Source organism: Chrysochloris asiatica, unplaced genomic scaffold (genome assembly GCF_000296735.1).
Source record: "Chrysochloris asiatica unplaced genomic scaffold, ChrAsi1.0 scaffold00296, whole genome shotgun sequence".
NCBI classification, from domain to species: Eukaryota; Metazoa; Chordata; class Mammalia; order Afrosoricida; family Chrysochloridae; genus Chrysochloris; species Chrysochloris asiatica.
In genome coordinates, this window is record NW_006408814.1 from 962,757 (window position 1) to 986,745 (window position 23,989).

At 46.4% G+C, this 23,989-nt stretch overlaps 2 protein-coding genes across 4 annotated transcripts; one reads left to right on the forward strand and one right to left on the reverse strand.

Moving 5' to 3' along the window:
• Window positions 1-3,553: 3,553 nt before the first annotated feature.
• On the reverse strand, window positions 3,554-13,556 carry BLCAP (bladder cancer associated protein). Of its 2 annotated transcripts, XM_006874727.1 has the most exons (3): window positions 13,412-13,556; window positions 7,340-7,469; window positions 3,554-5,482 (listed from the first exon to the last, which is right to left on the reverse strand). In XM_006874727.1, exon 3 carries the CDS (start codon window positions 5,304-5,306, stop codon window positions 5,043-5,045), a length of 264 nt encoding a protein of 87 aa, XP_006874789.1. In that variant the 5' UTR covers window positions 5,307-5,482; window positions 7,340-7,469; window positions 13,412-13,556; the 3' UTR covers window positions 3,554-5,042. The 2 variants fall into 2 exon arrangements, with proteins under 2 accessions (XP_006874789.1, XP_006874788.1); XM_006874726.1 differs by lacking the exon at window positions 7,340-7,469 and having other exon boundaries at window positions 13,416-13,556.
• On the forward strand, window positions 7,276-8,769 carry NNAT (neuronatin). Of its 2 annotated transcripts, XM_006874724.1 has the most exons (3): window positions 7,276-7,424; window positions 8,369-8,449; window positions 8,677-8,769. In XM_006874724.1, the coding sequence occupies exons 1-3, from the start codon at window positions 7,353-7,355 to the stop codon at window positions 8,767-8,769; spliced, it is 246 nt and encodes an 81-aa protein (XP_006874786.1). In that variant the 5' UTR covers window positions 7,276-7,352. The 2 variants fall into 2 exon arrangements, with proteins under 2 accessions (XP_006874786.1, XP_006874787.1); XM_006874725.1 differs by lacking the exon at window positions 8,369-8,449 and having other exon boundaries at window positions 7,353-7,424.
• Window positions 13,557-23,989: the final 10,433 nt, after the last annotated feature.

The window sequence follows — 23,989 nt, forward strand, 5'->3', positions numbered from 1 at the left end:
AGCTCTACAATAGAAGTTCTTCTCAAGGTGCTTAATTCTCTCCCTTAGAGATTAGCAGGCCAACTGTCTCCCTCTCTGGCTTTCAGGAAGACACTGGGGGCCAAGAAGGAGGTTTACTGGCTGAGGGTGGACAAGCTCCATCTCAGTCAAGATCATCTTCCATCACTTGAAGAGAGCACTTTTCATTTCTTTCCTTTTTCAGAGTAGTGACCCATTATGGTGGGATGATCTTAGGCTTGGATACCAGGAAATTGCTTTTTAAATCTTGACTCTGCCAACTGAATGGACAGATAACCATCTTTCTCTGGCCTCCTTTCCCTCAGCTGTTGAAAGGGAGTTGGCTTTTCTTCGATCTTCCATTGTCCTCCTTCCTTCCTCAGGCTACCTTTTCTCCAGTCCTTCCCTCCTCTACCCTGACCCCATGCTACTGCTTAAGACTACTTAGACTGCTTAGACTCCCACGGAGCCAAACAACGTATGGTCTTCTTGGTGAGCCCACTCCTTTCACCACTCAAATTCTGTCTTGTTCCCGCTTTTAAAACGCTGCCCTGACCGGGTCACCTGCATTCCCATTGGCACCTATGTTCGTGATGGTTCCTGGTCAGCTGGAAATGGAAGAGTTCTCAGAACTGACTTTTGGGGCCTGCCACCAGCATTTCAGCCACAGACGATTAGTATTTCCCAATATAGTTCTCTAGTTTTAAATAGCCTAACCTTTTTATTCCCCAAAGCCTGTCTGTGTTTTGATATTGGTGGCCCTTCACTTTCCTTTTAGCACAGAGAAGCTTGATTAGATGGTAAGAGACAGCATCTCAGCTAGTATGCCAGTGGTCAAACATTTATTTGATCAACTCTCCCAGCCTACATCAGGGTCCCTCCTAGACTCTCCTTTAGTACCTGCCACTATCTCTGGTAGTGTAGTGGTTACGAACTGGGCTGCGAACCTCAATGTAAGCAGTTTGAGATTATCCAGAGAAAGATGAGGCTTTCTGCTCCCATAAAGATTTACCGCCTTGGAAACCCTGTACAGGGTTGCTATGAGTCAGAACCAACTCCACGGCACATCACGACAATGACAATCCATGGTTAGGGATCTGTGGGATTATCTGTTCAATGTCATTAAATTGGCTGACACCCTAATGGCAGGAACTGTCTACCTTGTCTATGATGTGGCCTCAAAACCTTGTGATGCATGGGACTCCAATAGTGGCCTTCTGAATAACAGCACCGGACCCTTCAGGAGACCCTAGCTCTATCCTATGGGTATGCTCTATCCTCCAGAAGTCAGCCTCTGCCCAGTATGAACTCTAGCACTCCACAGAGCACTGAGTGAAGTGCTCTACACACGCTAGCTCCAGGGAGAAGGAAGAAGTCAGGGAAGGCTTCCTGACAGAGGCACTATCTGGGTTCATGTATAAAGCTAAAACACACTGGCTGCCCTGCAAGTACACTGCCACTTTCTCAGAGCTCAGCCACCTTCAAGTGTGCCCAGGAGAACCCTAAAGTATGGGAAGACAGGGTTCCTAGGATGTTAGACTGGGAAGGCTGTATTTGCTCAAAAACCCCATTTTATAAGGATGTGCACTGGACTGTAAAGTCGGTTTGAACCACAAAATTGGTAGTTCAAGCTCACCAATCACTCCTCAGAAACCCTATACAGGGTCGCTAAGGTCAGAACCAACACGATGGCATTTAACAATGCCATGGGCAGGGCAGGGCTGGGGTCAGTTTCTAATGTCTGGGCCTAGGTCTCATGAGGTCTTATGATTACTGGGCATCATCTGAGTGACCATTTTCCTACTAGGCACCACAATGACCACTGGTACTGCAGAGTGCCATTTCTGTAAGGCTGAGGTACCCGTACTCTTTTCCATTAGAGGTATCTACTTTCCATTTTCCTGAAAGGCGAGTGCCGAGTGGTGGATGGTTTTGCCTTGACCAGGTGGAACACACACTGAGTAGGCAGAATGTTTGTTGACTTGGCAATCCCTTTGGGAGGGGGTGGGCTGCAGGCTCCCTGCTGGAAAGGGTCAGAAAGCTTTTAGAGGAAAGCCTGTTTGTGACTCCTAAACAGGCTTGAACTAAGAGAGAAAGCTGCTTTCTGAGGGAGAGCAAGAAAAGCAGTACTTTTGGCTTCATTTATCATCCAGGTGTCTCTGCGGGCTTGTTTGTTTTGTTTGGGGAATCTGTAATAGCCTATTAAGTCTTCCCACTAGGCTAGGATCATGAGTTCCTGGCGTTTCAGACCTGGGTATTGCCTCTGAAACCCTATATATACAAGCCTAGTATACAAGGTCTCAACGTTTGCGAAGCCAGCCATTCCTTCCACATGGACGACTCCAGCTTGTGAAGACTTTCTAACAAAACTACCAGTAGAGTCAGAAATGAAGAACTCAGATAAAAGTGAAAAGATAATCAGACAGGAAAGACTCGACAAATGTGGTCAATAAAAATTTGGGTCTTTTAAAACACCCCTAAAACAAACAAATTTTCAGCAAAGTGAAGAAAAGGCACCAAAAAGCAATGCTAGGAATGAAAGGGGATAAAGTGACAATAGGGCTTTAGAAGATTAAAAAAAAAAAAAAAATTGCACACAACTTTAAAGCAATAAAGTAAAAATCTAGGTAAAGCAGGTGATTTTCTATGAAACAACCAAAGCCCTCTCACAACTGTTGTTTCAATAAAGCCTGTGCCTTGCACATGTGTTGTTCCTGTTATGTTTTTGTTTTTTAAATGTTTTATTGTGAATTATGTGATAGTTTACATGGGAGAACATTAGTTTTACATTCATCCTATCGTATATCGTTTCATTGCCATGGTTACAGTCTCCTCCATGCATCATCAACCAACCAAAGGGTATACATACACTACAAGCCTGCACCCTGGTCATCAGCACACAGCCCCTCTCCCTCTCTGGGTCTAGAGTCCTCAGCCGCTCCATCTCTCCACGTCATCTCCTGCTATGTTTTCTAGGAGGAGGAGAGATTCAGAGGTGGATACCAGTTCAGGGTCCTGACAAGTTACCCTGCATTGTCTCAAAGGTCAGGGTCACTGGAGGATGTGCACATTGACACCATGGAACCACACTACTCTCATGCTTCTAGCCATCACCCTAAGTCCCCTGGCTGGATGGCTAGCCTTATTTATTTTTCCACTTGAAATACTATAAGGGGTTTCACTTTATTTTTACTTCAAAAGCAGCACCATAAAAATCCTTGATGATTATAGCTCCAGCTGTCTTAAGTTGTTTGTCAAGAGATCAGTTACTCAAATCACCTATGGAGGGAACTAGTTTCAGGCAGAAAGCCATGGGAGCTGAGAAACACGAGTGTCTCATCTCTGAAAACTTCTCAGACTCCCTCCTATTCACTGCCTGGCCTGCCCCCGTCTCCCCTCCCCCAACCCAACCATCTGCTCTCCAGCAGATCAAATTTTCCCACTAAGGTACTCTGGCGCCAAGGACTCAACCTCTCCATGCTAGCCCGTACCCCCCACCAACTTAGAAATCCAACACCACGACCCAAATGGACTGTAGCCACATAAAACCACAAAGTAAAGTTTATAAAGCTTTATTAAACAGTTCAAACAGCTGTGCAATGAACACACCAGAAATAAAAGCTCCGAATAGCAGTCCAAGTGCTTCACAAGTGTGGCCTCGCAGTCCCATTCCCTAGATGGAGTGCCTCCGGTTCTGTCCTCTGCCAGGCCCACCTCCCTCCCGTGTCAGGCAAGAGAAAGATGGATGGTTCTGACAGGAGGACAGCCATGCTGATTCCCAGTGGACAGGGGCCAGGAGAAAAGTCTAGTATGCCAACACTTGTAACTGAAGCGCAGAAAAAGGAAAAAGCAAGCGACAGTCACAGAGTCTTCCTGTGAATTCTTCATAAGGTACAGTCTATGTGCACAGGAACGAAGCTCCCAGCGTGAGGACAGTGGTCACTGTGCTCCTCTGTCTCGTCGGAACCACCTTGAAGTCGAGTGTGCTGGTCACTCTGTAATCCCCACGCTAAATAAAAACTGCAGCAGCACCCACCATAACTAGCTATTGCTAAACCTCAATATCAGAACACATTTGATAAAGCTTCTTTAAAAGGAATATACACATGTATTTGTAGACACACACACAGGGCACACCAAAAAAAACATCCAAACACCTACCAAAGGGATCATGGCCATTATGAAACACATGTATTCATTCTCCCACCCACTCAGCTGGGGACTGCTAGGTCTATGTGAGCACACCATGCCTCAATCCTGCAGAGCATGCATGAGAGGCACAATGAGACCCCCACTCCTCAGGACGGTCGAGAAAGGCGGGAGGAAGGGCAAGGGAAGTGAGGCTGAGCTGCAAGTCATGAAACTGGACACCCAGGTGAAAAAGCAGCATCTACCTGTTGCTTCTTTCTGAAAAATGAAGTGGAGAAAATACTGGAAATTTGTGGTCAACCAACAGTCAAGACATATTTCTGTCTAGGCTGCTGACAAAGGGGGAAAAGGGGGGAAAAAGCGAGGCTCTCGGGCGTCAGCAATCTCTTCAAATTCGAGATAAGTGCAAAAGTGAGCTCTGTCTTAGACAGGTGCTCCCTCAAATAGGAGAGAACGAAAGGGAAACCAGGAGAGGGATTAAGGAGGCAGTACCATTGTGGGGAGGGAAAGAAGGAGACCCAGACAAGAAAGGGTCACAGAGGTGACAGTGAGACTGGCATTTTATCCGCCCAGGTCACCCCAGGGCTGTTGACCAGGATGGACGCAGACTCCTCGCAGGAATAAGGCGAGGTGATTGGCCATCCCACCAGCTGGAACCAAGAAGGGTACAGAACACACACAACCACAAGACCATCCACGACTACAGGACTCTACATTAAAAGCACCGGTCAGTGCTATTATTCACATTATAAGGATAAAACATTACAGGCCAAAAAGGCGCTGTCAGGAATGTGGCACCCGCAGGGCTGCGGGATTTTAAACTCCAATGCTTTATAACCTATGTCAATGCCTCCCCTCCCGTCTTCTGCTTCTTGGAAAGCTAACTAGGCGGGCTGTTAGGTGCCCACAACACCAGGGTCGTGCGCCGAGTCTGGAAGCGGGGAATCGGAACAGTGGTACAGGAAACAGTTCCCCCAGCAGCTATAGCAGATGAGGAAGAGGGCTGCCAGGAAAACCAATGCACAAATGGTGCAAGGCTTTCGCTCCAAGAGGAAGCTGAGCAGGTAGAAACCCATGAACATGGAGTGGCTGAACCACAGGGCGGGGTTGAGAGGCTTAGGGATGAGGAGGACGGGCAGCAGCCACTGGAGGCAATACATGATCTCTGCCGGGCAGGGCCTGCGCCAAGGCCACCGGGCACTGCTGCGGGAACCGACCTAACGGGAGTCAGCAAGCGCAGGCGGCTGCCCTCTGCTGTCTTCAACCCTCACTCTCCAGGAGCTGAGCCGCTGTGCTCTCTGGCTGTCAGCCTGGGATCACCAAGGCAGCAGGGATCCTGAAGAGAAAAGTCAACACAACAGACAGACAAAAAACAGACAGACAGACAGAAAAAAAAAAAAAAAAAAAAAAAAAACAGGAACAGAATGTATACTTATTTGGGAAAATGGATCATGGTCAACAACAGCAAATGTGAATGCCCTTTCCTCCCTGCCCACCCATAGAAGTCAGTCTATTACTCTCCAAATTTCCAGTTAGGGATGCCTTCTAGGGCGGTCTCTCATGAGCCTCTTGGGGGCTCAGCAGGAGGGCCCTGGCATGGTCCGGCACAGTGGGCTGGCTTTGCCCGGGTCCTGCCCAGCAGAGATCATGTATCGCCTCCTGGGGCTGCGGCCCGTCCTCAAGGGGCCCAGACCCCACAATACCGCCCAGGGGTTGTCACAGGACGGCCATGGGTTCCATGCTATGCCCTGATGGGCTAAGGCCCAGATTCTGAATCTAGTCTTTCTCATTGAGGGTGGTACTCAGATGGACAAGTCACAAAAAACTCAGAGAGCATTGCCTGTCCCAGGAGCAACCTCAAGCAATGGAGCCCCAAAATCTGCAGGCAGAGGCATCAACAGGACCATCAGCTTTTTTGTTTTAAGACGACATCTTGGGCTAAGCTTATCTTTCTCAAATAGTTCAACTTCATTTTGCCAAAATCTGCCAACTTCTTCGAAAGTCAAGTGTAGGAAAAAGAATAAACACTATGCTATTGTGTCCAAACTGACCTCGCTTGGATCACTTACATCTCCATCTGCTGCTGGCATTATATAGAACCTGACCTCTACGGGCTTTTAATCATAGTTAATTTAACATGCACTTAAGGGTAAATGTCAGTTAACCCCCTGTGCCAGGCAATTTGCTGGAAAAAAGGTGTTCTCAGCGGGCTATGGACACCGGCGTTCCTGCAAATCGCACTCTGGTCTACCTGCACACAAGAGGGTTCCACCTCGCTGGAGAAGCGTACCGGCAGTCACCACTATCTGCTAAGCAGGAAGGTAGAAAGAACTGCGCAGGCTAAGGCACACCTACCAGGGCCTAACGGAGGAGGGCAGAAAACCATTCCAAAGTACATTTCTTAGACCCAGTCTCCAAAAAGCTCACTCTTTCAAGCGTGTGTACAAAAGGCGTCTATCCCTCCCACTGGGTAGATAACAGTAGACTCCCACTTTTGTGCCCAGTGCGCAAAGCCTTCTCAACAATCACTGCCTATCCTAATATCCTCGCTGCACTAAAATGTGGAATGCGAGAAATGACGGAAGGGATACGGGACCATCATGAAGCAGAGGCCATGGGTTTCAAAAAGACCGAATATTATGAAAGAAGTGCTAAGCTGGAGCTTATGTTGTCAAGGCTCCTGGAAGTGGCGCCTTTTTGCTTTACAGGGCAGATGACCCTTCCAAAAGTTCGGTCTGCTGTCCTTGCCTAAGGTGAGTTCTGGAGCTGTACCCATCTCTAGACTAAATTTGTAGACTGGGACTGTAGGAACCCACACCTGGTTAGCTAGAGGCGCGCACCCTCTACCTTCAACCTACACCCTACCTGGAGTCGCTGTACCCCTCCATTTTACACGGAAATTCAAATGTGGACACAGCAGAATCTTCTAGAAGGGGGCTAAAATGGAACTCAGGAGGCGGGGGTCGGTGTGGAAAGAGCAGATGGATTATTTTTTCCTCTCTTGGCGAATAAGGAACGCCCCCGGCCACCCCTCCTCATGGGCACCCCTCCCCACAGTGCGCATGCGCACTCAGGTAGCGGGTGGGTACTTAAGGCGCAGGCAGCTACGGCGGCTGCGGCAGTGCGTCCAACATCCGACTCCGAGGGATCTGTGGACCTCGGCGAACCAGCAGCCCGCTTTAGACTTAGCCACCACTCTTGGAACCATGGCGGCAGTAGCGGCAGCCTCGGCAGAGCTGCTTATCATTGGCTGGTACATCTTCCGCGTGCTGCTACAGGTAAGTGTGCCTGGGCTCCAGGTGGGAGAGGGACTCCCAATGCGCGTTCCCCAAGTCGATTGCGTCGCGATTGCCGCCTCCCGGATCCGTCTGGCCCCAATTGCCGCGATCCCCAATTGCCCAAGTGCCGCTGCTGGCACCACGCACCCCACCCGTTCCCTGCGCCCTCCCAGTCGCGCAGACCCTCCCCAGTGCGCCCGCGGCCGGCCGGGAACAAAGACTCAGGGCGCGGTGGGCGCCTGCCGCGGACGATCACGGAGGCTCTTAGCGACCAACGCGGTAAGAAAACCCGCTACACCCAGACAGGCTCAACCCCAGGAGGGAGGCGGGGCTCTCTGTCGCTTTGTGAAAGGACTTTACAACTCAAATAATGAAAATTTTGAGCCGCAAAAAATTACGCACTGCAGGGGAATTTTCGTAAAATAAAGCTCTTGTGGGGAGTAGGGAGAAAAAGTAAGTTAAACACTTCCTGGAGGAAAATATTTAGAAACACTTGGGCGAGGGAAGATGGTAACAAATTGGGGGGAGGGGGAGGAAGTGCCTCACAGGGTAAAAAAAGAATCAGAGAAAAATGCACGTTACAGGAAAAATAAATAAGAAAAAAAGCACATGACATAAAAATGCATTAGATAAAAGCGCATTGCAGAAAAAAAATTAGACAAAGGAGCTAATAAGAAAACCAAATTGGATAAAAGCGCTTAAAATACACACAGAAGAAAAACTCCTTCACAGAAAAACAATGGAAGGGGATAAAAACGAGCTTTTTCCTTTTTCGGAAAAGGAAAAGCGCTTTACCAAAGGGGGAAAAAAAGAGATGCAAAGAGCTTTGTGTCAAAAAGAAGCCATCAGAAGAAAGGTAAATCTTGACTCTAAAAGAACCCTTTGCAGGGAGAATTCCCTGCTAAAGGAATCCTTTGCCACAGGAATCGCATATTTCCTTCAAGGTGTTCCTGGAATGCTGCATTTACTGGGTAGGATTCGCTTTTCGAAATCCTCCAGGGACACAGCCCATTGCGAGAAGTGAGGTATACCTAAGATGTGGGTCCAATCAACTTGCCTCCATGCAGCCCTCAGCACAGTTGGAAAAGCTCCAGCTGCCCTGACTAGTGGACAAGCTGAGCCCGCGCCTGCCTCTCCAGCCTACATCGGACAGGCGGGCAGGGCCAGGGGCGGGCCGGGTGCGGGCAGGGCAGCGACACAGACACGCTGCCGGTGCTTCCCACTAACAGCAGGTCCTGGGTCTCTCACACAGGTGTTCAGGTACTCCCTGCAGAAGCTGGCGTACACGGTGTCGCGAACCGGGCGGCAGGTGCTGAGGGACCGCCGGCAGCGGGCCCCCAACTGAGGCCCCAGCCCCCAGCCCTGGGCGGCCGTGTCACCAGGTGCTCCTGTACGTCTAGGCCAGCATGGGAGCCAGAGCCGCGCAGGAATGGGGGGTCCTCCGTGCTCTCTCGCCAGAGGGGCACGTGCCAAGGTCAGTGAGGGGCCGGTAGGCCCCCCGGAGAAGCAGCACCTACAATGATGATGATACCAGACCCCTTCCAAAACCCTCTGTACCCCTCCCAATGTGGGGCGGGGCAGCGGGAGGATGGGGATGGGGGAGCAGACCCTAGAGATCTGGGCCTAGGCACTGCATTCTGATCTGGACCAAGTCGGGGACAGAACTATCCCAAGCCCCGCGGCCATGCCTGAAGGTCCCACTATGGAGATCCAATACATCACACTAGCCAGCAGAATGAACATTCTGACATCACCAGCCGAAGATCTGAATCAATGCAGAGAAGGCGCCAACTTCATGCCCATGTGGCGGGACTGGGGGGCCAGGTTGAAGGAGGAGGAGGGTGGGCTGAGAGCAGTTGAGAATAGGATTGGGCTTTTCTTGCGTCCCTTGCCTTTGGCATGTGCATTTAATTAAGCCTCACTGCCTTTGCTCCCTCAACCCCATAACCCCATGCGCCCTACCCCACCTCCTCCCAAGAAATGTGTCACTTGATTTGGACCTATTCAGCTAGTAAATAATCCCAGCTTTACTAAAACACCTTCTCCGAGACCCCACCCCCTCACTGATCTTGCTTTTCCCTGGTCTCACGCAGTTGTGGTCAATAGTGTGGTAATCGCTAATTGTACTGATTGTTTAAATGTGCATTAGTTGTGTCTCTCTCCCCCCCCCCGCCCCCCCCAGCTAGACTGTAAGCTCCTGGAGGACAGGGACCACCTCTACAAAAAATAAAAACCAGTACCTCCCCCATTTTGCACTGTCCCAGGACCCTGCGGGGTGGTGGAGGCACACCAAAAACTTGTCTGCTGTGACTTCTTTTGCAGCTTTGATGCATCACTGGGCTGATGTGCCCGTTGTAGAGTGGGCATGCTGCTTGGGGGAGGGAAGGCAACAAAACGGGAATCAATTACGCCACCCAGCTCCATCTCAACACTGTCCTGAGATAAAAGACCACATTAAAGACCACATTCCCTTCCACAAATGAGGGGTGGTTGCTTCCACTTATGATCCTGACATGTAATCACTCTGGGGAAGAAGGCAGATGTAGCCCTCAAAGTAGGGTACTGGTAACCATGGAGGAAATCTACATTTCAAAGCACAAAGCCTCACTCCAGGTCTCTAAGCAAGAGCCCTAAGAAAATGAGCATTGGGCAAGATGGGCATCAGCTTCTTAGACAAAAAGTATGTTGTTAAGTATCCTGGAGTCGGTTCAGACTCATAGTGACCCTGCACATGGTTTCCGAGGCTGCAAATGTTTATGGGAGCAAAAAGCCTCATCTTTCTCCCGCAGAACAGCTGGTAGTTTTGAACTGCCGACCTTGAGGTTAGCAGCCCATTCGTAACCACTATGCTACCAGAGTTTCTCAGACAAAAAGTATAGGGCATGAAAAAAACAAGCATAGGGCATGATTTGTGCTGTGGCTCCCCACTTACCCCTTGCTCCTTTCCTGCACTCCTCATAACCTATACCTGGGCTACAAGGGGCATCCTGCCAGGCTTTGCTACTATCCCAGATCTCTCCCCCACAGCTGCCCTCAGGGAATCCCTCTCCTGTTCACGGTCCCCATTACTAGGTTCTCTGCTTCTCCCAGCACTTGCCTCCTTATCCCTGGCCCAGGACTTTCTCCTGCTGTGTCAGGGTAGGTGGGTAGAGTCCTTAGTTCTCTATGTCCCTCTCCCCTTTCCAACTCCTCATATTGAATCTGGGCTCCTTTTACAGAGGATCAGCTGACTGCTGCACCAAATGGCCCTGCCGCCTGTTCAGCCTCATCTTTGCCTGTCACCACAAACCTCCTACCTGTTTCTGGCCACCACCAAGTAAAAGCCATAAAGCTTTTCTTGCCACTTCCTCAACTCCCTTAGTCACAATTGTCACAAACACTTCTGGAACATAAAGCATCTCACTCCCTTGATGCTTTACTACCCTAAGCCAGTCTCTTATGCTTCTCAACCCAACTGGCAACTTCTAAAGGTATCTACAACTTAAGTTCATCATCCGAGAATTATGGAGGAAAGAGACGTAGACCTCAATTCTGGTCTTGGCTTTGCAATCAAAAAGCCCAGGGAACCTGGTCCAGTTCCCCTCTAGAAAAGACCCCTACGATCCCCAAAAACCCAAACATACTAGACACATTCTGCCACTTTAAAGTGACAATCAGGGATGGGGAGGGAATGAGCAACCTGAGACACCTTTTTCCTTCCGTTGGAATGGGTGACTCCAGATGCTACCATAGTCTAAAGGTGAGGCCGTCTTCTCTCACCCAGGGTGAGTCATCCACAGGCAGTGCCTATCCCTCCTGTCTGGAGTTGAAATCTTGGCAGCCTCAAGCTGAGTCTAAGGTTTTCCACATTGAATCCACAGAGCCATGCACATTTTTCAACATGTGGGCTCAATGAAGGTTGTCCCTCCCCTGCCAGTCTGCCCTAAAGGCTCTAACTTCATGTTATGGCAAGCAGATACAACCTGCTAGAGAAGAGTGAAAGAATGCCTTCACTTACCATCCTGGGCAATGCCTAGAAGTCTGTTGCAAGCACATCTTGTTTATAATATTCTCTTCACAAACTATAGCATTTAAACATTCTGATAGAGAGCAAGGGGAGGAGTTGAAAATGACTACTGTTTTATGGCAAAGCCCTTAGTCCACAGCAGTAAATGTCCACTGACCAACGCTTCCCCCAAACTGCCTCAACCTCTGCTCATAAGACTTTGTCCCCACAAGATCAAATACAGAATAGATGAGTTGAGATCAAAATGGTTGGGGGGAGAGAGGGGACAGTATAAAGAAGGATGTTACCAGTTGAAGTTAAACCCAAAGGGTTAGGTACCATGACTTTTCTGGGTGTGGGGTGCCATGTCACAGCTACCTCCATCTGTAGAATATGTGAATTGTAATTGAAGAAAGTGATGCCTGTTCTGAGGGCAGAGTGGGGAGGCAAGTGTCTTAAACTTCAGCTATAGCAGGTTTGCTGTGAGTCATTCGTAAGACACCTATTTTCAAACTACATGCAGTTTACTTATGAGTCAAGACCCCTATAGGAGATTTCTGAATTTTCAGTTAGTTTTTCTCCCTACAGATTTAAACGTATGTGTGTGTGCAACACATGTGCGTACACACCCACACACGTACAAGACACTAGTATAACAACATTCTCTGGACAGCCTCTTCCTGGTCCCCTCTGGCTTCCTCTATATGTCCTTGAAGCAAGCCATTAATATTTTCTGCGGGAATGATTTTATTTATTCCCACCACCACCACCACCACACATACACCTGTGGCACAAAGGCCTGCAGGATTCAGAGGCCTGAGCATTCCCATAGCAGGAAGTCAAAAAGCAGGCACCACCACATGGTGCTCAGTTTATCACAATGACAAGCTGGAAATGGAATGCGTATATTTCAGACAGGAAAACAACAAGAAGACAACCAATCTCAGATTTCCAGATTCCTCTTTGAAACAACAGATTATAGATAAAATGTTAAACTGTTTTGGGCAGTAACCCTAGCAGAACCAATTTCAAATATGGAACTGACCTGGTCGCTGGAAACCAACCAGTTCCCCACCCCCAATCTTTGATCAGATCTGCTTACATTAATTAGTCTCTGATTCAAGCAAGCAAAACAAACAAGAGCTAACACTTGGCACAGGCACTTCTGCTGAACTTTTTTTTGGACTCAGCTTTGGTAATGCCGTCCAGCAGCTGACTGGATGGTTGGATCATGTCAGCCAGGGCAAACAGAAGCTGTTCTCAACACACAAATTCCCTGAAAGGAATAAAACACGATCTGAACCTATAAATAAAATCGCCACATTTCTTTCCAAGGACAGACCCCACTCTCCCAACTGAAAGTTTGGAAGGAAAGAGAAAAAGCACCTCTCCCACCCTCTTCTTTCTTTTCAGGCCAGTAGTGTGCCCGGTATTCTGTTCCTTCGGCTGCCCTTGAGGGCCCCTCCCCAGATACAGTAGAGGAAAGAAGACAGATGTCCAGACTTGATGGAAAGTTGAGTAAGAAGCGCTAGAAGCTGAGCGTCTACCCAAAGCGTAGGCCCGGGTCGGGAGATCTTTTTTCTCCCATTCCCCCACGTCCTTTCTGATTAAAATAATGCAACTTAAGTGCTGAAAACAGAGCGACAGGTCTCATAAGCAGGCATCCCTGCCATGGGCCCTCGGGCCGAAGAAAGGGTCGTCGCGCTCCTCAGAGCCGCGTTTCCAGACTATACCTGCCCTGTCCCAAAAGCAGACAACCAAGTACTGACCTTGGAGGCCAGCGGGAGAAGCCAGGAGTCGGTTTACCCGTTCTCGGACCAGGAAGGGCCCCCAAGGCCCGCCTAGGGTCAAGCTGGGCAATCCCCGGCAGGGGTAGCCCCCGGTGTATGGAAACAAAACCACGGGGAAGCCGGGCAACGCCTAAGGTGACCCCAAAGGAACAATATGGCGGCCAGGCCGCATTGAGGGCTTCTCATCCCACCTCCCACAGGCCGACGCCAATGTACCTGAGAGCCCTGCCATGGCGCCACCGCCACTGTCGCCGTCGCAGCCACTGTCAGCCTCCAACTCAGCTCGCCGCCGTCGCCGCAGGAAGCGGAGGAGACGCCCCCTTCGTCTTCTAGTCGAGCAGGCCGAGGACCCCTCCTGGAACCAGACTACCTACAGCAGGTGCCTGATTATATGACCCAAATTGGGGCAATTCTCACAAGATGTTATCCCAACATTTACCCAAACAACACTTTTAAGACTCACTATGCACTTATACGAAATTATTTATTGCTGAGGTCTTCAAACCCGAAGAATTTTAATCAGGCTCATCCTAGGCAGCTGCGAATCACGGGCCCATGGTCCTCTCATGCATATGCAGTAGATTGTGATCTTTAATCAAGGGAGGCAAAGGGGCGTGGCCTAAGCCGGGTGGTGCGTTCCCTGTGGCTCTCCTGGAGGTTCCGCGTACTCTGGGAAGATCTTCCGGAGGCTCCCACGGGCGAAAATATCTCTGGCGCAAAACTTGTGTCCTGAAGTGCATCAGGACTCCTATTGCTTTATGACTTCAGGCAAACCATTTGAAAGCATCGTGGTTGCCAAAAGAACCAACAGATCTGTGTTGGAAGAAGTGCAGCCTGAGTGCTCCTTGGAGGCCAAGATGGCCAAACTTCATGTCTCCTACTTCGGACATATTGTCAGGAGGGACCAATCGCTGGAGAAGGATATCCTGTTTGGTAGGATGGAGTGTCAGAGAAAAAGAGGAAGACCCCCAGCGAGATGAATTGACAAAGTAGCAGCATCAGTGGGCTCAAGCGTGGCAACGATAGTGAGGTTGGCCCAGGATCGGGCAGTGTTTCGTTCTGTTGTGCATACGGTCCCTAAGAGTCGGTACCAACTCGGCAGCATCTAAGAAAGAGAAGAAAGAAACTCCCTTGTGGAGTCCTGGTGTGGCGTTGTAGGATAAGCAATGAACTGCTAACCATGAGATCAGTGGTTCAAACCCACCAGCTGCTCCTCGGAAACCCTATGTAGATTTGCTAGAGTCTTAACCGACTTGACAGCACTTAACAGCAACTCGCTGGTGTGGAATCCTGGTGTGGCGCTGTAGGGTCATCGCATGGTAAATCGTTCAAACCCACCATCCTCTCCTTGGAAACCCTATACAGGGTCGCTACAATCCGAACCGACTCGATGGTACTTAGCAATAACAACAACATGAGACACTTAACAACGACATAGGGTCACTGAGTCCTGATGTGTAGAATAAGCATGGAACTGTGAACCACAAAAATCAGCGGTTTGAATCCACCAGCCACTCCTAAGGAGAAAGATGATGCTTTCTTCTCCCATAAAGATTTACAGCCTCAGAAACCCTATACAGGGTCCTCGAATCTCCACTGCACTTGTCGGGTAGCTCTGTGGTTGAGAGCTTGGTGATTGAAAACTGCATTCCTGGGGAAAGATGGAGTAATTGACTTCATAATGATTACAGCCTTGGAAACCCTCTGGTTGCTGTTGTGTGTGCTTCAGATCCATTGGTGGCAACTGGTTTTGGGTTACTCTCTTCGCTTACCCAGGTTTTTTATGGGAAATAAGTGAGTGCATTAATATAGTCACTAAGCACATTTCTTGACCACTTGCCATGTGACAAGTGCAGTGCTCAAGGCAGAAAGTAGACTAGAGGGTGACATAGGCACTGTTTCTGACCTCAAGACAGTCTAATGAGGGCTGGTGGGGTGGGGGTGGTGAAGAAGAGGAAAAGTCATCACTATGCAAAGGAAAATAATCACTATGCAAGGGTATGTCAAAAAGTACTGCTGCAAAATCATAGAAACCTTTATTAAAGATACCAAAACTGTGAAGCTATTTTTTTCTTGCTAAAACCTCCATCTAGGTCTATACACTTCTGAAGGTGGTGTTTCCATCTCTCTAACCCCACCTTGAAGAATTCTGTGCTCTTCAATTTATACCATTTCACAACAGCAGTTTTCACATCCTTGAGGGATTCAAATCGTGTTCCTTTGAAATGTTCTTTGAATTTGGGTAATAGAAATCTGAAGGGACAAGCTCAGGGATATAGAGTGGATGGGATAAGGTTTCCCTTGCTGCCCTCAGAGAATGTTTTTAAGTCCATGCTTGTAATGGAAAAAAATGCCTCCAAGCAAATTTACCGGCCTTTTTCTCACCAATGCAGTTTTCCACTTTCTTAAAAATTCATAATAAGTCCTATGATCATCCTGTGTCCAAGAAAATCTATCAAGATTGCCCTTTTGGGACTCCGAAAAAGCAGTTTCCATAATATTCTGAGTTGACCTCTGCCTTGAATTTAACTGGCCTAGCAATCCCCTTGGAAGCCACTGTTTTGATTGCACCTTTCTTTTTCTTTGAAGGCACCCTAACATGACTAAGACAAGAGTGTTACTGAGAAAACTTGTCTGTAAATTTGCAGTGACATGCTTAAACACATTTGGTATAAACTCATGCATGTATGAACTGGAACCCTAGTAACAATATTTTATTACCCTCATATGCATTTAATCAAATCAGTATATAAATAAGACTCTTAAGAAGAAGTGCTATGGGAGAAAATTTAAGAGTGTTATGAGAAATTAACAGGATTAATGTAGGGTGAAGGGGACAGTACTGGCTCCGTGATAAGAATTTCTATCTTCTATGCAGGAGTCCTGGTTAGGCACTGTATGATAAGCCTTGGAAACCTTCCCTATACAGGATCTCTATGAATCTGAACAGAGTCAGTGATCCTGACAGCACTTAACAACAGCAATGTGGGGGACCTGGATTCAATTCCTAGTCAAGCAGTTGTTGTTGTTATGTGCTGTTGAGTTGGTTCCGACTCATAGCGACCCTGTATAGGTGTTTCCAAGGAGTTGCTGGTGAATTTGAACTGCCAACCTTGCAGTTCACACCAACTTTGTGGTCCAATGCATTATCCCACAGCGCCACCCCAGGACTCAAGTCAAGCAGTTAATGAGACTTAACTGAAAGGTTGGCGATTCAAACCCACCAGACAGGTTTCAGAAGACAGGCCTAATCAGTTTCTGAAAGGTCACAGCTTTGAAAACCTTATGGAACAGTTCTCTGCATATGTGGGGTACGTATGAGTTAAAATAGACTCAGTGGCAAATAACAACAATGCTGGAGACCCAGGTTCAAGTCCCAGCCAATGTAGCTCATGCTCTGCCACTCCACGCCTGCCACTGGAGGCTTGTGTGTAGCTATGATGCTTGTTGTTGTTGTTGTTATGTGCCGTGGAGTCGGAACCGACTCATAGCGACCCTGTACAGGGTTTCCGAGGGTGTAAATCTTTACGGGAGTAGAAAGCCTCATCTTTCTCCCGCGGAGCAGCTGGTAGTTTCGAACTGCTGACCTTGCGGTTCACAGCCCGAGTCGTAACCACTACGCTACCAGAGCCCATGATGCTTAACAGGTGTTATTTTATTTTATTTTAAACTTTATTGTGAATTGACTGAAGGTGTATAGACAAGATCATCACCTTTACATTCAACAAATTATATACTTTGTTTCATCTCAAAGATTAGAATCTCCTCCTTGCAGCAAGTTATCCTACTTCGTCCCTGTGGTTTCTCATTTGCATCTTATATCTCACAAATGAACAAAGCAAAAATATTTGATGTACACATGTAAAACAAGAAAATCCTCAACTTATCTGTCTCTCCACCTCTGTCTGCCACCACCTCTGCTGTTGCTCCTTTTGTAAGTAGGATCTCAGCTCCACTCATGCTCTTCCTTTTTGATGTCCCTGGGGTCCTCTGTTCCTGAAATGAAAGATTAACTACTTCCCCCTTTTATTTAAGCATCTTCTACAATTACAGTTGTGGCAATCACAATCCTGACAACAATTACTCACAAGTGAGTCATAAAATCCTATCACCATCACCCCCATCCCCTTTCATTAGATTCATCGGGAAAAGAGAAAAACTATTCGGTGGGGATTCTACCTTAACCCACTCATTCTGAAACTAAACACACTCATGAAATCTTGTAAGCAGCCACTTCATGCCTTTTTAGTCCCCCCGACCCACCTTTTTTTATATCCACTGTCTAAATTGCTCATCCCTATCAACCTAGTGGAGTCCTGGTGTGGCTCTGTGGGTTAATGCACTGGACTGCAAAGTTAGTTTGAACTGCAAGGTCAGCAGTTCAAGTTCACCAGCTGCTCCTTGGAAACCCTATGCAGGGTCGCTATGGGTCGGAACCGACTCGAGAGCACATAACAACAACAACAATTAACCCAGTGCACTGAAGAAACAATCTTGTTTCTTAATAGGAAGAATCCTTCCCATTCCAGTTGGAATTTTGAGCAACTGCATCCATAAGCAAAAGTTCAGGCCAAACGGATTTTAGGAGAGCTTCCAGACTAAGATAGATTAGGAAAAAAGCCTGACAACTGCTTCTGAAAATCAGCCAATGAAAACCCTAAGGATTACAACAGTTCAAATCCCATTATACCAGGAGTCAGGACTGATTCAATGGCAGCCAATAACAATGTAGAGTGAGGACTCCCTGATGCTGCCCACACTTAATACGCTCAGCTAATAGCCAGGAAGTTGGAAGTTCAAGTTCATCTAGAAATGCCTTGGAAAAAAGGCCTGGCAATCTATGAAAAACCAGTCCTTGAACACTCAATGGAGCACAGTTCTCTGACACATATGAAGTGACCGTGTATAGGAATTGATTGATTCAACAGCAACTGATTTGGTTTTGGTTACTGTAGAGCAAAGGAAGGAGCTCCTTGGGAAGAAAGCATTTCGGCTGAGAGACCAATGAGAGAACTCAGAGCTGTGCAGGTACAAGACGAGGGGAAAGAGTGAAGGGGAAAACAATTCTAGGTAGAAAGTCCCAGATGTGAAGGTGGGAAAGGGCAGAGTGAGGGTAAGACGTGGACAGGGAGTAGGCAGGGAGCACTATGGATTTGGTATCAATTTGATAGTGATAATGATGACACATCATTTTCATCAGATTTAGATTCCTAAAGGGTCGCCCTGGTTGCATAGCTTGGAATGCACTTGGGAGTAGTGTGGAAAGAGAGAGTTAGAGGCTGTTGCTGTTTTCCAGCCACAAAACAGTGGTGACTCAGACAGGATAATGACTGGAGGAGGGTAAGAAGTAAAGGAGGCAGAATTCTCTGTGGGTTGGTGGTGGAGATGTCAGCATTAACAACTAGGACTTAGTATTGGGTAAAGAAGCGGTAGGAGCCTGGTGAAACAACCATCAGGCACCCAGCTGCTAACTGATATGCTGGTGGTTCAAACCCATCCAGCAGCTCTACAGAAGAAAGACTGGTGATTTGCTTTCATAAAGATTAACCTCCTCCTGCAAAATATTGCCATCAAGTTGACTCCAATTTATTGAATTGAGTAGAACTGCTACATACGGTTTCCATGGCTACAATAGATTCCTTTTCTGCCCTTTTGTTGTCCAACCTTCCCCTTGAGCAACCACGGATCCCTTTTCTGTCCCTATTGTAACCTTTCGAGTCTGGGTTCTTTCTCTTGTTGTTATTAAGTGTTTGCTTCGTTCCAACTCATGGCGACCCTATAAAGGCTTTTCAAGTTTGCACTGCCCATCTTGTGGTTAGCAGTCCAGTGCTGACCCAGGACTCCTTCTTTCTCTAAATGCATTTGAAATCCATTCATGTTATAACATATATCAAGAGCATGTCCCTTTTTATTCCAGAGTAGTATGCTCTTTATTATAGGAGCCTTGGTGGCACTGCAGGATCATCACTGGACTGCTAATCACAAGGTCAGCAGTTCAAACCCACCAGCAGCTCCTTGGAAGAAAGAGGAGGCTTTCTGCTCCTGTAAAGATCTATAGCCTTGGAAAACCTTACACAGGGTCACTATGAGTTGGAATTGGCTGAGGAACAGTGAATTTCATTTCATTTTGATTTGGTTTGTTGTTATTGTTAAGTGCCTTCAAGGTGATTCTGACTCTTAGCAAACCGGTATAGGATTTCCAAGGAGCAGCTGGTGGTTTAGTTTAGACAGGTCATCTGATCCAAAGCTGGAATCTTTATGGAAGCAGACTGCCACACCTTTCTCCCTCAGAGCAGCTGGTGGGTTTCAGTCACCAACCTTGTGGTTAGCAGCCAAGTGTTTAACAACTGAGCCACTAGATTACAATTTAGAAAACCTTTTGGGACAGTTCTACTTTGACACTAGAGGTTACTATGAGTGGAAAATTGACTCAATGGCACCTAATAACAACAACAATGAAGGGGTGAAAGAGCTCCTGATGAACATCATGAAGCCTGAAGAAAATATTATTTGAGCAGGAAGATCAAGAGTTTGGTTTTGAAAAGTTAAGTTTGAAATACTTGAGTAGCATTTAGGTGAAGAGGGTGGTAGGCAGTTTTATATGAGACAGGATTTCAAAAGTTGGGGGCAGAGATACATATTTCTGTATCATCAACACACAGATGCTATGTAAAAGCATGGCTCTGAATGAGACCCCAAGGCAGAGAGGATAGAAAAGTGGGCAGAGGAGGAGGATCCAGGACAGGAGGTTAAAAAGCAGTCAGAGGAGGACCAGGAGATCATGAAATCTCACAAAGGAGAGAATACTCAGCAAGGCTGGCTGCTTAGAGAGGCAAGGTCAGAAGCGGACAAAGCTAGGACCATCAGGTATTTGGATGAGGAAGGTTATGGACCTCTATGTTGTAAGTTCTCAAAAGTTCTAAACTAATTGAGTTTGAAAAATCAGTTGACTTTTAAGCTGAGTGATGGTGGGTGGCTCTATGGTAGGCTAATTGAGTGGCTTGTCAATGTCATCAAACACCTAGATTCTTTCCATGTTTGTCCTCTGTTGCCCTCATATTTCTTTCATGCTCATGGTCACAAGGTGACCACCCTAGATTCAGGGATCACATCTGAGTTAAGCAGCTGTCCATTCCTCCTCTAGTTGAAACTCAAACAACCATCCTGCTATTCACGGGTTAGAAATACCCAGGCCAGTCATTCAGAACATCCAAATCTAGAGATAAGAGAGGAGACTTGTAGTGGAAACTCTTGTTTAGGAAAAAAAAAAGAGATGAAAGTGTTAACAAGGATATGGAGCAACTGAACCCGTGCACACTGCTGGTGGGAGAGTAAATGGTACAACCACTCTGGTAAACTGGTGCTTCCTGCTAAATCTAAACATACACCTATATTATGATCTAGAATTTCCACTCCTAGATATTTATTTATCCAAGAGAAGTGAGTGCCTACTCTACAAAAAAGACTTGCACAAGAATATCCACAGGAACTTTATAGTAATTCAAATGGAAAATAAAGAGAAAAATGGATGCCATAGAGACTCTGACACTTGCTCTCTAGCACAGAGATTCTAAAGCAAATGGAAGAAATGAGGAAGTAAAAGAGCTGAACAGAAAAATTTCAAAGAACTGCTTTAGAAGACAAAGTAAAGTATTATAATGACATGTGGAAAGATCTGCAGTTAGAAAACCAAAAGGGAAGAACATTTCCCTCATTTCTCAAACTGAAGGATTGAAGAAAAAATTCAAACCTTGACTTGAAATATTGAGGGATTCGATGGGCAAAATATTGAATGATGCAGAGACCATTAAAGAAGTCAATGTTCCAAAAAGAAATGATCAGTGTTCAACCATTTCAAGATACAGTATATGATCAAGAACCGATGGAATGGAAGGAAGAAGTTCAAGCTGTACTGAAGGTATTGGCAAAAACAAGGCTCCAGGAATTGATGGAATACAAATTGAAATCTTTCAACAAACTGATGCAGCACTGAAGACATTCACTCATCCATGCCTAGAAATCTGAAAAATAGCTGTCTTGTCAATAGATTGGAAAAAATCCACACCTGGGTTCATTCCAAACAAAGGTGACCCAAGGGAATGTGGAAATCATCAAACAATATCATTAATATCGCATGCAAGTAAAATTTTGTTGACGATAATTCAAAAAGGGCTGTAACAGTACATCAGTGAGAAACTGCCAGAAACTCAAGCCAGATTCAGAAGAGGATATGGAACTAAGGATGTCATTACTGATGTCCTTCCACTGGATCTTGAGTGGAAGCAGAGAATACCAGAAACATGTTTACCTGTGCTTAATTGACTGTGTGGATCATGACAAGCTGTGGATAATGTTGTAAAGAATGAGTATTCCATAACACTTGATTGTGCTTATGAGGAACCTGTATGTAGATTAAAAGGCAGTCACTCGAATAGAACAAGGGCACACTGAATGGCTTAAAAACAGGAAAAGTGTTCCCAGGGCTTTCACTGCGCTGGACTGCAATGTCCATTTGAACCACAAAGTCGATGGTTCAACCTCACCAGTGCTCCTTGGAGATCCTATAAAGGGTCGCAATGGGTCGGAACCAAATCTACGACACTTAACAACAACAATCCAACCTGTATGCTGAGCAAATAATCTGAGAAGCTGGATGATATGAAGAAAAATGTGGCAGCAGGATTGGAGGAAGACTCATTAACAATCTGCAATATGCAGGTAATACAACCTTGCTTGCTGAAAGTGAAGAGGACTTAAAATATTTACTGATGATGATAAATGACCACATCCTTCAGTATGGATTGCACCTCAATGTAAAGAAAACAAAAATCCTCACTACTGGACCAATAACTAACATCATGATAAATGGAGAAAAGATTGAAATTGTCAAAGACCTCGTTTTACTAGGATCAACAATCAACACTCAGGGAAGCAGCAGTCAAGAGATCAAATGATGTATAGCATTAGGCAAATCTGCTACACTAGACCTCTTAAAAGATAATCAGTTTGAGGATAAGGTACACCTGACCCAAACCATGGTATTTTCAATAGTCTTATATGCATGTGAATGTTGGACAATGAATAAAGAAGACCATAGAAGAATTGATGCATTTGAGTATTGGAGAAGAACATGAAAGCACCATGGAGTGTCAGAAGAACAAACAAATCTATGTCGGATGAAGTACAGTCAGAATGCTCCTTAGTAGCCAGGACGTTGAGACTTCATCTCTCATACTTTGGACATATTATCAGGAGGGATCAGTTCTTAAAGAAGGACATTATGCTTGGCTAAGTGGAGAGTCAGTGAAAGAGAGGATCCCAGATGAGATGGGTTGGCACAGTGGCTGCAGCCATGTACTCAAGCCTAATAGCAATTGTGAGACTGATGCAGGACCAGGCAGTATTTGTTCTGTTGTGCACAGGGTTGCTGTGAGTTGGAACCAATTCTACAGCACCTAACATCAAACTAGGAAGTAGCCCAATGTCCAACAGCAGGAGAACAAACTGGAGTATACTACCTAATGGAATACTATGTTTTACACATTAAGGGACAAACTACTGATGCAAACAACAACAAAAATTGTTGATTAAAAGGAGCCAGACACAAAATAATAATACTGTACTGTATGATTCCATTCATGTAAAATTCAAAAGCAAACAAAACTAATGTATGATGATTGCTGTTGTTGTTATTGTGAAGTGCCGTCGAGTTGGTTCTGACACATACCAACACTGTATAGGGTTTCCGAGGAGCAGCTGGTGAGCTTGAACTGCTGACCTTGCAGTTCAAACAGCTTTGCTGTCTGGCGCATTAACCCACAGTGCCACACCAGGACTCCAACATGTGATGATAGAAATCAGAATAGTAGTTACCGGGGTTAGAAGGAATGGTAGAAATGGAAAGGGGCAAAGACTTTTCTAGAGTCCTGGAAAAGGTCTATATCTTAAGCTGAGTGACAATAGGTAAAACTTCATCTATAGCTATACCTTCAGATTCCGATTGTTGTTGTAGTTGTTAGGTGCTCTTAAGTCAATTCCTACCCCATTTGACAGAGTAAAACTTCCTCATAGGGTTTTCTAGGTGTCCTGGTGTGGCACTGCAGGATAATGCGCTAAACTTCAAGGTCAATTTGAACCACAAGGCCAGTTTGAATTGCAATGTCAGCAGTTCAAAACTACCAGCCACTCCTCGGAAACCCTACACAGAGTTGTTATGACTTGTAACTGACTCAACGACACTTAACAACAACAAACAATAATCTTTACAGGAGCGTATCACCAGGTCTTTCTCCCATGAAGCTATTGGGTAGTTTTGAACTATCAACCTTTCAGCCAAGTGCTTAACCATTACACCACTACCATTCCTAACTTTAAGATTAGATGGCTTTATTACTGCACATATGCTGTATTTCAAAATATCAAAAATGAAAAATGGAGGAAGGACACCTACCAAACCATGGCAAATTACATATTCTTCTGAACAAGGATTGGAAAGTTCATTCTGGGGACAGTCCATCTGATAGTAACTTTTGTGTTGGGTCTGGGTGTTGACAAGACCTCAGTGGTCCTCTCCCTCCCACAAGAAGCACCTGGAAGAGGTGAGGCAGAGTCTCCCACTCATAGCCAACTCCCTTTACAACCACCAACAAGACTGCTCCACCCTCAAAATTCAGTAATGGTAATGCCACCACCAAAGCCGGGCATTAGTTTGAGAAGCCAGGAAGTTGTTTCTGTCCTGAAACTTTGTTCATGCCAAGGTCTTCCCATCCATCAGACAACCCCAGCTCACC